General features: G+C 44.4%; 1 protein-coding gene across 1 annotated transcript in view; it reads left to right on the plus strand.

Annotated features, from left to right (window-relative positions):
• The window catches only part of carmil3 (capping protein regulator and myosin 1 linker 3), a gene marked incomplete at both ends in the record, with an annotated part of 150,514 nt that overhangs the window by 43,750 nt on the left and 91,917 nt on the right, over positions 1-14,847 (plus strand). The window contains 4 exon segments of the mRNA XM_080779096.1: positions 305-375; positions 1,038-1,111; positions 10,143-10,218; positions 14,435-14,523. Of these exon segments, the coding sequence (XP_080635222.1) occupies positions 305-375; positions 1,038-1,111; positions 10,143-10,218; positions 14,435-14,523 (310 nt within the window).

The raw sequence follows: 14,847 nt of genomic DNA on the forward strand, positions 1-14,847 counted from the left end.
CTTTCATCTCTCCACTTTCTCTTACACTTACCATAATCGTTTTTCTGACTCCTTCTTATACCTCTCCTTTACCTGTCTATATCTCTTTACTATATTCTCTTCTTATGTTTCACAACTCCACTTTCTTTCCTACTTCATCTCTTCTCCTTGCTTGGCACGCACGCACGCACGAACGAACGCACACGCACAAATCCTCCTGTCCTCACTCACACCGCATCTCTCCCCTCCAGATGGAATGCCTCTTCTCCACCTAATTGACGTCTCTTCCCTTCTCTTCTCTTCCTCTTGTTCTCCTGTGTGTCAGGTGGTTTCTCGGAGACCTATGCAGCTCTGTGTGATTACAACGGGATTGGCTGCAAGGAGGAAGTGCAGTGGGTAAGAATAAGAACCCCCCCCCCCCCCCCGATACACACTTAGTTTTTTAACAAAACCACATCACTGTCGGTGTTTCTCTTCTTCATGCCCGACTGGGTGCACTAAGTTAAGCATTGGAAAGCAGTGCCTTCATTACATTCTAAATTACATCCTCACTTCTTAACCCATTTTGAGCGGGAACCCCTTTTGGTGTTACATATACATTATGTTATAATTTAGCTATTGAAAAATAGCAGATCTACAAGCTCATAGCGCGCCACCGAGTGGCGCGCTACGAGCTTGTAGATCTGCTATTTTTGAAAAGTCGTGAAAATGTGTCACAAATCTAAGAATATATATTTCAGAGCGAACATTTTTAACTAAAATATTGGCTTCTGGGTGGGGGGGTCCCTGGAACTACATATTTTCAGATGGGGGTCCGTGGCCCAATAGAGATACTTCTGGGGGTCCTTGACATGAAAAAGGTTGAGCACCACTGACATAGAAACATGGGTTTTTCCGGTTTTTAGGATTTTGAAGCCATTACCTCAGTCCAAAATGGGTTAATCATTTTGTTCCCCACATACACACAAAGAACCCCCCACTAAATCGTTTCCCCTGTTTCTGTCTCATTTACCTCCTTCCCGTCCCCTCTTCCATGTGTCTTTCTTTGCCTTCTCCAGGATGTGGACACCATATATCACTCTCAGGACAACAGGGAGTTCAACCTTCTGGACTTCAGCCATCTTGACAGCAGGTGACAGAAACACACTGGGGCTACTTTTCTTTTTTCAGATGCTGTTGTTTACGCTGCCGCTTAAAAAACACCGAGTCTGCAGTCCTGACTGAAGGGGACAGGTCAGCCAGGGTAGAGAGGGACAGACAGACAGACAGACAGACAGACAGACAGACAGACAGACAGACGTCTTGTTTTAGCTGATTCAGGATCTTTTTCACTTAATTTTTATTGATGAAAAGACAATACGAAAAAAATAAAAAAAGGAGGAAGACAAAAACAAAAGCCAAGGCTGCATTTTTCATATTACAAGATACATTCATTGAAATCCTCTTGCATTATCGTTAGGCTGAGAGACGAGATCCCACTTTTCCCACTTTTTATAGAACTTATCCTCTTGTAGTCTTAAGTATGAATGTTAGTTTTCGAGTGGTGCAACCACTCCTACAACCAGCAATGTCCGTGTGTGTATCTGTTTGTGTACCTGTTTGTGTACCTGAATGAGCACGAGTATGTGACTTATTAATAGCAGTAGGGGGCGCCAGAAACAGAAAGAGGGGTAGTGCTGTGTCTCTAATGAGAGAGAGAGAGAGAGGGGGGGGGGGGGGGGGGATTGCACCACTCAGTTCACACGTTTGTGATTTTTCCATAACATGCAGTTCCTCAGTAATGTCCCTCCAATGTTCTTTTCGTTGGTGGGTCCTGTTGGTACCTGTTTCTTACTTGTTGCTAAGAGGACCTTGATTAAATATTTATCATGTATTAGAAACTCTTCAGGGATATTTCCCAGCAATAAAAAGGAACAAGGCAGAGAGAGGTATCTTAAAACACAGAATGCATGATCATGTCTTGAGGGCACGGTATTATAGGCAGTGAAGACCAGGCCATGCCGCAGCATTCCGGATCAGTTGTAGGGATTTGAGTGCGGATGCCGACAGACCAGCAAGGAGGGAGTTGCAAACATTGAAGCCTGGAGATGACTGAGGCTTCGTGAAGACGGGTCTCATGCTCCAGATGCTGAAAAGTGAAAACATGTCATGATTGAGTGATCATTGCAACGTGTGCTTTGAAGGACCACTTTCTTTCCTTTCCTTTTCCTTTATCTATTCGGGGAAGCCCGTTGAGAACACGCTCTCTTTGTCAAGGTCGCCCTGATTACACTGGGACCACTGACCCGGTCGGACCACTTCCATTCCAGCTTCTTGGCAGTTTGAAAAAAAGAGCCTCCAGGAGGTTGAATCGATGAATATAATATATAGAAAGAAAGTGCTTTCCAGGGAGGGAAAGTAATCTCTAGTCTTGTCTGTGCCGAGCTTGAGGTGGTGGAAAGACATCCCCCACTGTGCGATGTCAGCCCAGGTGTGTACAGCGGCATACACGTGACGTAGGGAAGCAGACAAAGAGCTGTATTTTGCGTGTCTTAAGTACCAGGTCTTATTCCCTAACTTGAGTAAACTAAAGACCTGGAGGCGTGATCAATGCCATTTGGCTATTCTGAGTGGCCAAAGAGCATTGATCACACCTCCAGGTCTTTAGTTTACTCAAGTTAGGGAATAAGACCTGGTACTTAAGACACGCAAAATACAGCCCAGAGTGTCATGTGCAGGTGATGGGAGACCTTGTGAGTAGAGATGATCTAGAGACAGTGATTTAACCCATTTTGGGCGGAAACCCCTTTTGGTGTTAGCATCATGTTATGCTTTAGCTATTGAAAAATAGCAGATCTACAAGCTCATAGCGCGCCACCGAGTGGCACGCTACGAGCTTGTAAGTCTGACATACAGAAACATAGCTTTTTCAGAAAACTGTCAGGATGTAGAAGACATTTTTTGAATCTGATCTCAGGTCAGAATGGGTTAAAGAGAGAAAAGAGAAGGGGCCTCATGGGGGAGGTTATGAGGGACTCCCAGGCAGGCAAGAGGTTATTTGAGGGGATGAAACCAAACCTCTCAGTTCAACCTCGAAGGTCTGATCAGTGATCAGTCGGGGCAGATTCGAAGAATCCCTGGAGTGCTTTCCCTGCAGTGATGCCCTTTCAGTCAGAATCAGAAACGGTGTCTAGGAGAAGCTAGTGGTCGACACTTTGAACTGCTGAACGGAGAGTGCAGACGGGTCAAGACAAGATGGACGAGGCGCTGAGGACAGCTTGTAGTGCATCTGTGTGACAGGGAGGACTGAGTGAGGGCCGTTTTTAACCCATTCTGACCTGAGATCAGATTCTAAAAAATGTCTGTTTGCAAATGACAGTTTTTTCTGAAAAAGCTATGTTTCTATGTTTTTTCAAAAATAGCAGACCTACAAGCTCGTAGCGCGCCACTCGGTGGCGCGCTATGAGCTTGTAGATCTGCTGTTTTTCAATAGCTAAAGCATAGCATAATGCCATACACCCAAAAGGGGTTCCCGGCTTGATCCCGCCCAAAATGGGTTAAGTGAAATGGGCATGTTTGAATCCACACTGGCTGCGATCCAAAAGGTTCTGTGACGGATGGATAGAAAGCCGACTAGCCCATTCTGACCTGAGATCAGATTCATACGCGGTTTCTACTGGACACACTGGTCTGATTAACCCATTCTGACCCGAGATCAGATTCTAAAAAATCGTTCTTTGATTTTTTCAAAAATAGCAGACCTACAAGCTCGTAGCGCGCCACTCGGTGGCGCGCTATGAGCTTGTAGATCTGCTATTTTTCAATAGCTAAAGCATAACATGATGCTAACACCAAAACGGGTTCCTGGTCAGAATGGGCTAGAAATGACTCATTCAGGAGCTTTGGAAGAAGATGATTCATACTGTAGTGTAGTTGTTGACGTCAGAATGCTTTATTGAGGACTGGAGTAATTCTGTCTTGTCTTGCAGCCTGGGGGATGTTATGCACGTCTCCCTCCCTCCCTCTTTCAATCTCTCACATTCTTCACCCTGATCTCTCTTTCTTTCACACTCTCATTCTTCCTCTCCCTTTCACTCTTTCTTATTTTTTTTTTTTTTTATATATTTCCCTCATTACTGCATCCTCTCTGCTCTTTCTTAGTCTCTCTCTCTCTCTCTGGCTCTCTTGGCTAATGTCTTCAGTCAGTGTGTCAGAAGTTGCTGAAGGAATCTGGGGATGATAAGCTTGTCAGAGTGTGGGAGCGCTGAGGCGCACGGCGTGCGCTGCAGAGATGGCGTTACGCCTCCCTCGGTGCTTCCCCTCTCCTCCCTCTCTCCCCCCCTCTCCCCCCTCCCTCTCTCCCCCCTCTCCCCCCTCCCCTCCCTCTCTCCCCCCTCCCCTCCCTCTCTCCCCAGTGGCATCGCTAAAATCAACTTCCCCTCTTCATCTCGTCTCTTGACATCCAAAACGTATTAAGAGAGAGAGTTCATGTGGCATGCAATGGAGTGGCAGGGCTTGTAAAGAGATGTGACAAAGAGATGTGAGTTGGTAATTACGACTGTCACGATCATGACGTTTTAGTTGATGATTGAGCTAGCTTTATACAATTTAGGCATTTAGAAGACGCTCTTAATCCAGAGCGATTTACAGTGAGCAAAGAACAACACAAGGTAATACATAGAAATAGTCAACTATAGGCTCATAAGTGAACTAAGAACCTAACATCTGTCTAACTGTAGAATATCTGTACAATAACACTATAAGTAGCTATAAACACTATTGAAGGCTAATTAGCAATTACATATTTTAGAATTTGCATGCGCCTCGTCGGGGCTAGGGCAAGTGTTCTACGAGGCTATTGCTGAAATGACTGACTGACAATGACGGGTTCACAAATAATCCAAATGTAATACAAGCTCACTGGCGTGATGCTTTGTGTAGCTTGTAGATTGGATACTGAGTGACTATATTTGAACATTTTTAAATGTAGCAGACGTAGAATACGCACATCGACAGGCTGGGTGCTGGGCTAAAAGAAACTTCATGTAGATAGCCCGCACACCACAGGTAAAGGTAATTACCTTTCTAATTTCGAAAGGGCTCCATCCTATCTACATGAACATTCTTAAATGGAACAAAATTTTTCAGCTCTTTTTCTTTCAGTTAATTTCATCCAGCTGCTTTAAAATGTTTTATTTTCTGTGGCTTTCGCCTTTATTTAATTTATTTTATGGAGGGACAGACAGTAGGCTGGAAATGGGGAGAGAGATGGGGGGGGGGGGGGGGGAAGACATGCAGTAAAGGCTGTCGGGATCGGGAGTCGAACCCGCGGCACACTGCCAGACTGGATTACCAGCCACGGTGCAGGAGATATAGGCCTAGGCTCGGCAATTACTTATGTCCTCTCTTAACTCCCATCCACTTCTCCAAAACCTTTTTGAAAGGTATAAAAAATAAAAATAGGAGGTCAGAGGATTTTGAAGTGCAAGAGATGTACCAGGAAAAGAACACGCCTCCAGCAATAACAGAGAAGCACACGGGAGGAGAGAGGGCATGCATGCCAACCGTCATCCAGAGAAAGACCCTTTAGAGCGCCCCCACCTCTGATCTATCCCTGCTTGACTGTCTGTTATGCCACAAATCCTCTGCTCTCCTCTCCTTGTCCTTCTACTGTATATCTCCCAACCCCCCCCCCCTCTCTCTCTCTCCCTGCTAGCTCTGTCCGTCTAACGTTACCATTAATGACAGGACTCCATGTTTATCCCATTCTGAACGGGAACCCATATTGGTGTTGGCATCATGTTATGCTTTAGCTATTGAAAAATAGCAGATCTACAAGCTCGTAGCGCGCCACTCGGTGGCGCGCTACGAGCTTGTAGATCTGCTATTTTTGAAAAATCGAAGAACGACTGACATTTTTAGAATCTGATCTCAGGTCAGAATGGGTTAATCAGACCCAGTGTGTGTCCAGTGGAAACCTCGTATGAATCTGATCTCAGGTCAGAATGGGTTATTTTGTTCTGCTGACGAGCTGCTGTCCGTCCCGGTTCGTTTGGTCTCAGTTCACTCTTCCGGACTGAAAACAAACACCCTCTCCATGTTTCTCTCTCGTTCTGAATCTGTCATTTCCCTCTGTCCTCCCCCCAACCCCCCCCCTCTCCCCCTCTCTCTCTCTTTCTTCTCCTGTTCCCACACTCCTTTTGTCATCTCTCTGTCTGTTTCCTCTCTTTGCCTTTTGCACTGTCCGTTTCACTCTCTCAATGGGAAACGCTATGCTTTAAGTTGACACGCACGCAGGCAGGCACGCACGCATGCCGCACGGCGCACACACACACACACACACACACACACACACACACACACACACACACACACACACACACACACACACACACACACACACAACCCATAGTGTCAGCCAGCTGTGGCTTCTTCTGCATGGGCGGGAGGGAGGGATGGACACATTTTGTTGTAGGACGTCTAAATAATTGTGTGTGTGAACGTTTGTGGAATTGGAGAGATTCTTGAACCGCATAATTATGCAGTGAGAGAAAGAGAGGAGGGAGAGAATGAATGGATGGATTCGTTTTTACGTCCGGATAATAATAACCGGACAACCGAAGTGTCCTAGTACTGTAGTGACAGTAGGAACACAGCCTGTAGCCACGTCACTCAACTCAGAATGTACGGTAGTGGTTATTAACCCATTCTGAACGGGAACCCGTTTTGGTGTCGGCATCATGTTATGCTTCAGCTATTGAAAAATAGCAGATCTACAAGCTCATAGCGTGCCACCGAGTGGCGCGCTACGAGCTTGTAGGTCTGCTATTTTTTTGAAAAATCAAAGAACGACTGACATTTTTAGAATCTGATCTCGGGTCAGAATGGGTTAATCAGACCAGTGTGTGTCCAGTGGAAACCTCGTATGAATCTGATCTCAGGTCAGAATGGGTTAACCTCCCCCATCCCAGGCAAACCTTGTATTACAGTCCATTGCTCTTCTCTCTCTCTCTCTCTCTCTCTCTCTCTCTCTTGCTGTCTTTCTGTGTTTCACTTTAGACCAGGGGTGGGTCAACTTTGACGATGGGGAGGGCCACTATATTTCCACACTCACTCCAGAGGGGCCACGTTGCATATTACACTATTACAGTCATAGCCAAAAAATTGACACGGTTTGAGCTTGTAGGTCGGCTATTTTTGCAATATTTTAATTGAAATCCTGAAAAAATGTGGCAATTTATTTTTATTGGAATCATGAAAAATTACCTTTTTTATTTAATTTCAAATTAATTTAGTTATAGTTATGTTAACTTTATGAACTACATCCAAACACATTGGACATACAAAAGCGGGTCATGTTTGCATGTTTGGAATTGTAACGGCTGAAATCAATAATATATCAGTATTCTGATATTAACCTGAGGGCCGCATTAAGGGAAGGTGGGGGCCACATGTGGCCCCCGGGCCGCCAGTTGCCCGTGTATGCTTTAGACTACTGGTATTTCCCATTCAATTTTGAGGTGAAATTTTAGGTCTTTAGTTTCCATTCAGACATGTAAGCACGCACGAGAGACCTATTATCAAATCAATGTGTTTTCCAACTATTCATGATTTGGATTATCTTTATTGTGATTGCTCTGTTTGTCTGTAGTCAAACTGCTCCAACGACAGACACCCAACTGTGTCTTGATTCGTGCTTGTGCCATTATTGCGATTGCGATCAGTGCTTTGAAAACACAATTATGTCAAATAGTCTTCAGGCGCAAAAAGAGACCGACCGTCAAATTGATTTACTTTACATCGACAGGGAAATAAAGAGAGACAAAGCGACAGAGGCGACAGTGAAAAGAACACAGTGAAATCAAGTGGTTTTCACTGTCGGATAATCCAAATAATGAATAGTTGGAAAACACATTGATTTGATAATGGGTCTCTCTGTCTTCCCTCCTTTTTCCTCTTTCAGTTTCTCTCTCTCTCTCTATATATATCCTGTATCTCTCTCTCTGACTCCCCACCACCACACTATACACACAGCAAAAGGCTGGGGTTATTGCTTTAACGTTTGAATGTACGTAATAGTAATGGACACCCGGCGAGAACGCTCTGTTTCAGGGATGTCTGGGTGCGGTGCCACCGTGGAGAGACCGGTTCAGGATCAATTCCTTCATGAGAGGCACGCACGCACGCACGCACGCACACACACACACACACACGCACACACACACCCCTCTCCTGGAATAGCAGTTGAGCAGTGTTTGAGGTCCGTAGCCAGGATCAAACTGAGGCTTTATTTAATAATCCACTGAGCCAGTCATCAATCTATACTTCACTCTTCTCTCTAAGTGGGTCTCTCTCTCTCTCTCTCTCTCTCTCTCTCTCTCTCTCTCTCTCTCTCTCTCTCTCTCTCTCTCTCTCTCTCTCTCTCTCTCTCAGGTAACACTATCTTGTGAAACTATAAAAACATTGTGCATTTTCTGTCAGAGATATAGTTATACAATATACATCCATATATAATATGTTAGCTTTATACTTGTATTCCATAAGGTGCTTGCATTCCATTTGATATCCTTCTCCTGTCAATCTCGCTGCTGTGTTTATGTGTTGCACATTGTTGTACTTCACCCGACAGATGGGAGTTTTTTTTTATCATTAGTCATGTTTTCAAACTCTTTGGGTGATTGTAATCCGTGGAAAGTAAAGTATAGTATATGTCTCTGATGGCTTGGTACAGTGGATAGACGGTTAGGAAGTGTAGCTCAGTCTCTACCTCATTGTGTCTGTCTGTCTTCTCTTGGGAGCCAGGTCTGCTTTTGGCGTCCTTTCTCAATCGCAAGACTGTGTTCACTGAGTCTATATCGAGTTAATGTTTTCCTTAGTTTTGGGTCAGTATTCTCATGTGCTCTCAAGTGCTCAAGTATTCTGCTTCTGTGTATTCCCTGTTTAATAGCATTCCATTTTGCTCTGGTTTTGAGTAGATCCAGTGTGTGAGATAGCATTCTTATTGATTTTTTCTTATGATTTGCTGTAGTCCTGTTTGTTTTCTGTCTGGTGGTTGTGCTTGTGTTAGTCCCAGAACCAGCTGGCTGAGGGGACATCTGTGTTAGTTCCAGAACTATCTGACTGAGGGGACATTTTTCCAGGGATTCACTGTGTGTTTTTGTGGAGCCTGTCTGGTCCGGGTCACTTTCCTTTAGGTGTTTATAGAATTCCAATGCTCTCTTTTGGGTTTTGATAATTAGTGGGTATCGTCCTAATTCTGCTCTGCATGCGTTATTCGGTGGTTTCCGTTGGATGCGGGTAATGGATTTGCAGAATTCTGCATGGCGAGTTTCAATTTGGTGTGTATCCCATTTTTCCGGTTCATGATCGGCAAGACAGATTTGTATTGGGATGTTTAACTTAATGTTTCTTTTGATGGCACATAGAAAGCTCTTCTTGCCTTGTCAATCAGGTCATTTACAGCTTGTTTGAAGTTACCTGTGCTGCTGATGTTTAGGCCGAGATGGGTATAGTTCTTTGCATGTTCTAGTAGGGGAGAGTTTTCCATCAATCTTTACAGTACAGTTGTTGTTGTTGTTGTTGTTGGTGTACTCTAACTTTCCCTGCATCTCTCATGCTCTCCATGTCTGTTTAGTTGGTCTATAGTGTGTGTGTGTGTGTGTACACAAACACGTTTGAAATATTTATGCCCACACACACACACACACACACACACACACACACACACACCGCTATCTGTCCGTATCCCACGCTCTCTCCTCCTTCCCTCACTTACATCCTTCCATTTTTCATTCACTTCTCTCCTTCTTCCTGCCCCACCCCCCCCCCGCCCCCCCAGCTAGCTACAAAATCAGTCATATTTGTTTATTTATTTATTTTGAAAGGCGTTCTCTCTCTCTCTCTCTCTCTCTCTCTCTCTCTCTCTCTCTCTCTCTCTCTCTCCACATAGTGTTCTCTGTGTCACAATGATGAACTGCTCTCGCAGGAAGGGGGGGGGGGGGGGGCTAGCAGTGACCATAATGTGAATTTATGGATCAGTGACATCCAGAGCCTCAGAGCAGATGGAGGTGGCCAATTTAGCGGTTTTTAATTTTGTCTGTCGTCTGTGTGTGTGTGTGTGTGTGTGTGTGTGTGTGTCTGTGTGTCTGTGTGTGTGTGTGTGCGTGTGTGTGTTTTCATTCCAGGGACTTGGCAGTGATCGTGGCATCCATGGCGTACAACACTTGGTTCACCAAGCTCTACTGCAAAGACATGCGCATAGTAACTATTTTAAAACGTTTTTATTCTCACCCTCCACCCTCCACACAACTTCCCCATTCACCCTCCACCCTCCACACAACTTTTCACAAGTACAGCATGTTAAAAAAGACACGACAGGCTGACCTTTATGGTACAACGTGATGCGAGTAATGCAGCTGCCAGCTAATCAAATTAACAATGTGGTGTTATTATAATTAGGTATGCCCATATTATGCATTGACAATACCTGTCGGATACCGGTATGCTGCACACACACACACACACACACACACACACACACACACACACACACACACACACACACACACACCCGTGGCTCTGGCACACATACATACTTATACAGATGGAGATGTGCCATTCCAACACTTGAGCTTTTCTGTACTTTTCCTGCATTTATTTTCTGGAAATACTTGTTTTTAGTGATGCACCGAATATTCGGCCGCAGAAAATATTCGGCAGAAAATGGCTAAAAAAGCATTTTTGGCTTATTCGGTTTCGGCCCGAATAGGCAGAAAATATATCACCGAATAGTGTATGCAATTAATGCATTCAAAAGAGCTGAATAAATGTTTTATGGACCCATAACAGTGATTATTATTGAAGTTAAGTTTTGCCATAACCATAAATCAGGTAGCTTTAAGGTACGGCAATGACGGCAATGGTAGGCAATATACAATATTACATCTTTTCGGATATTCGGTTTTCGGTTTTCGGCCAACTGTTTCTTATATTCGGTATTCGGTTTCGGCCAAGAAAGTCCCTTTCGGTGCATCCCTACTTGTTTTCCCACGTTTCTGTTCTATTCACCGTTTAGATAAATAATAGAACTGGCACATCTACTGGATGGCAGGTGTATGAGGACCAAAAAATAATAATAGAAGTCTGCACACTGTGACTTTGTAAAGCTCCCGGACCAGTCGAGGCTTTATTATAGATTAACGTTTCGACACAGAGTGTTCATCAGAAAGGAAGATAGTCTCTTCACTGTTTAGTCTTTGCTAATCCTTCTCTTTTATTACTGAAAACAAAGTAAGTGTCCCTTCTCTCTTGGCACATCTGTTTACCCATTGTTCATTTGATTGGCTGCAGCTGTGTTGCTCACTAGTCTGTCATGTTCTTACCCCGCTGTAGTTTTTAACCTGAACCTCAAAAAACAAAAACTACAAAATTCAATCCAATCCTTAACCCATTCTGAACGGGAACCCATTTTGGTGTTAGCATCATGTTATGCTTTAGCTATTGAAAAATAGCAGACCTACAAGCTCATAGCGCGCCACCGAGTGGCGCGCTATGAGCTTGTAGGTCTGCTATTTTTTGAAAAATCGAAGAACGACTGACATTTTTAGAATCTGATCTCAGGTCAGAATGGGTTCATCAGACCAGTGTGTGTCCAGTGGAAACCTCGTATGAATCTGATCTCAGGTCAGAATGGGTTAAAAGCCCAACTTTCGGCTTATTGTCTTTTTCTTTGTACACTTCAATGTTCTGGTTCTGGTTCTGGCAGATGGAAAGCGTCAGATCGTCCAAACACACGTTTCTTTCTAACGGCTATAGTTAAACCGTAGGCGTCAAGTGGGCTGGCATGTTGACATGTCTTTAAACCGTAGGCGTCAAGTGGGCTGGCATGTTGACATGTCTTTAAACCGTAGGCGTCAAGTGGGCTGGCATGTTGACATGTCTTTAAACCGTAGGCGTCAAGTGGGCTGGCATGTTGACATGTCTTTAAACCGTAGGCGTCAAGTGGGCCGGCATGTTGACATGTCTTTAAACCGTAGGCGTCAAGTGGGCCGGCATGTTGACATGTCTTTAAACCGTAGGCGTCAAGTGGGCCGGCCTGTTGACATGTCTTTAAACCGTAGGCGTCAAGTGGGCCGGCCTGTTGACATGTCTTTAAACCGTAGGCGTCAAGTGGGCTGGCATGTTGACATGTCTTTAAACCGTAGGCGTCAAGTGGGCTGGCATGTTGACATGTCTTTAAACCGTAGGCGTCAAGTGGGCTGGCATGTTGACATGTCTTTAAACCGTAGGCGTCAAGTGGGCCGGCATGTTGACATGTCTTTAAACCGTAGGCGTCAAGTGGGCTGGCATGTTGACATGTCTTTAAACCGTAGGCGTCAAGTGGGCTGGCATGTTGACATGTCTTTAAACCGTAGGCGTCAAGTGGGCTGGCATGTTGACATGTCTTTAAACCGTAGGCGTCAAGTGGGCTGGCATGTTGACATGTCTTTAAACCGTAGGCGTCAAGTGGGCTGGCATGTTGACATGTCTTTAAACCGTAGGCGTCAAGTGGGCTGGCATGTTGACATGTCTTTAAACCGTAGGCGTCAAGTGGGCCGGCCTGTTGACATGTCTTTAAACCGTAGGCGTCAAGTGGGCTGGCATGTTGACATGTCTTTCGGAGCTCGGTTCTAGTTTTGAGTCTTGGTGCCGGCGGGCACACAGTATTGTGTACTGTATGTATGCATGTTTTTTTCCCACTTGTTTGACCATACGTTCGCGTTTGTTTTTCAATTAAATATGTGGTCTGCACAGATCCTGATCATGTCTCTGTGAAACTACAGTAATCCCGTCTTCAATATTGCATGTACGAGCTGCTGTACGATCAGCACTTTAAATTACAATAAAAATCACACCCGTGTGAAGTGAGCAGCGCTCTTATCATCGTACATACATCATCAAGCCATATCATGTCTTTACTCAGACACTATGACGTAAAAAAATCTCCATTCATTGTCAATGGGAATTAAATGTTTGTGTAGGACAGAAATAGCCGATTTGCTCAGACACATATGACGTAAATTCTCCATTTATTGTACATGGGAATTTAATGTTTGTAAGACGAAAATCTACACTGTATAGCTGAATATAGCTGAATATAAGGAGGGGCAAGCGCCCCTCAAAAATATAGTTGAGGAGAAACTCATTAACCCATTTAGACCTGACGTCGAAAGAAAAAAAAACACATTGTGCCGCATTTCTACGATTTTTCAAAAATAGCAGACCTACAAGCTCGTAGCTTGTAGATCTGCTATTTTTCAATAGATAAAGCATAAAGCATAACATAATGCTAACACAGGGCTTAAAGTTCTCAGTCCTGGGGACTGATTTCAGTCCTGAGGATGTCATTTAATGAGATCGGTGCAGATTTGAAAAAAAAAACAACATATTCAGTCTCGGGATTCTTTTTGGCTTTAAGCCCTGTGCTAACACCAAAGTTCTACTCGCCGAATATAAATGTAGAGATGCTTGAAATACTCTGAGAGTCATTGACACTTTCTATCTGTCATCAGCCCTAACTCAAGCATGCTGCGTATGAGCTTGACTTGGCACACTTATCTCCTCTCAGTAGCACTCTCTCTCTCCTCCCTGCGTTGTCTCCTTGTTCTGCCTGCCCTTCGTCGGCTGTCTAATTCAAGTTTTATTATCTTTATGTATTTGTGTATTTTATTTCACTGACTGCACTGCAGAAAAATTACAACAACTCCCTCTCCAAACAAAACCTGATTTAATCTTGTATTATATTAAGTGCTGTCAGACAGATGTGAATTATGTATGGAGAGAAAGTCTCTATAGATTAATGTGATTCGGAGAGACAGTAAAGTATCGCAAGCACTACTTTCAAGTTTGTAATTGTGAGAAGTTTGGAAATATCCTCTCAAGAAATTCCCTTTTTTCTTGCATCCAAACAATGGATAATATCGTGTGTGTGCGTTCCTTAGATTATATATGAATAGAGAAGGCACCCGAGTTCTCCTCCCATCCACTTAAGCATTAAGTTGCTCAAAAGCGCATGAGGCGATTTCACTTCCGGGCAGGAACAGAGTGCATTCTGGGATGGATTGGACCCCAAACACATGAACACGCTGGCCGTTGGCTATCATCATTGCACGCGTTCACGTGCGTTCACCTATGAAACAGCGGTCACGTGTCATCATGATAGTCAACGGGCCAGCGCGTTCATGTGTTTGGGTCCTAAACTGAGATACCAAATTCGGCCACTATGTCCATTTGGCCTCAGGGTTTCCTCCGGGTGCCGTCTCTATTCATATATACTCTAAGGTGCGTGCGTGCGTGCGTGCGTGCGTCCGTGCGTGCGTGCGTGCGTGCGTGCGTGCGGCATGCATGTGGCCATGGCTAATGCCAAAAATGATCTTATGATCTTATGAAACCTCGACCATTCAGCACTCAACAATGAAAACTGTTTTTCCGTCCGTAGGGTTCGGAGGTGGTGGAGCAGGTCCTTCACACGGTCAGCAAATCCAACAGCCTGGAGGAGATCACTCTGGAGAACACCGGCCTCAAATCGTAGGTGTTCTTCTCCTGCTGGACTAAAGGCTCATACTGTACACACTCCAGTTTTAGGTGATAACTTATGAGTCTATGCCATGCATGGGCAACTGGCGGCCCGTGCGGGCCCACATGCGGGCGGCCCTCACCTTCACTTAATTATTGATTTCCGCGGTTACAAGTTCAATCATGCAAACGTGACCCGCTTTAATTACAAAATGAGTAGCTTAGTAGCTTAATGACTAGTATTAAAATGTTTTTGTCTTTTTGTGTGTTTGGATTTAGTTCGTATAAAGTTAACATAACTATAACTACATGCATTTGAAATAAAATTAGGGTTGT

Source organism: Protomyctophum bolini, assembly GCF_963924005.1.
Source record: "Protomyctophum bolini genome assembly, chromosome: 12".
Classification (NCBI taxonomy): Eukaryota; Metazoa; Chordata; class Actinopteri; order Myctophiformes; family Myctophidae; genus Protomyctophum; species Protomyctophum bolini.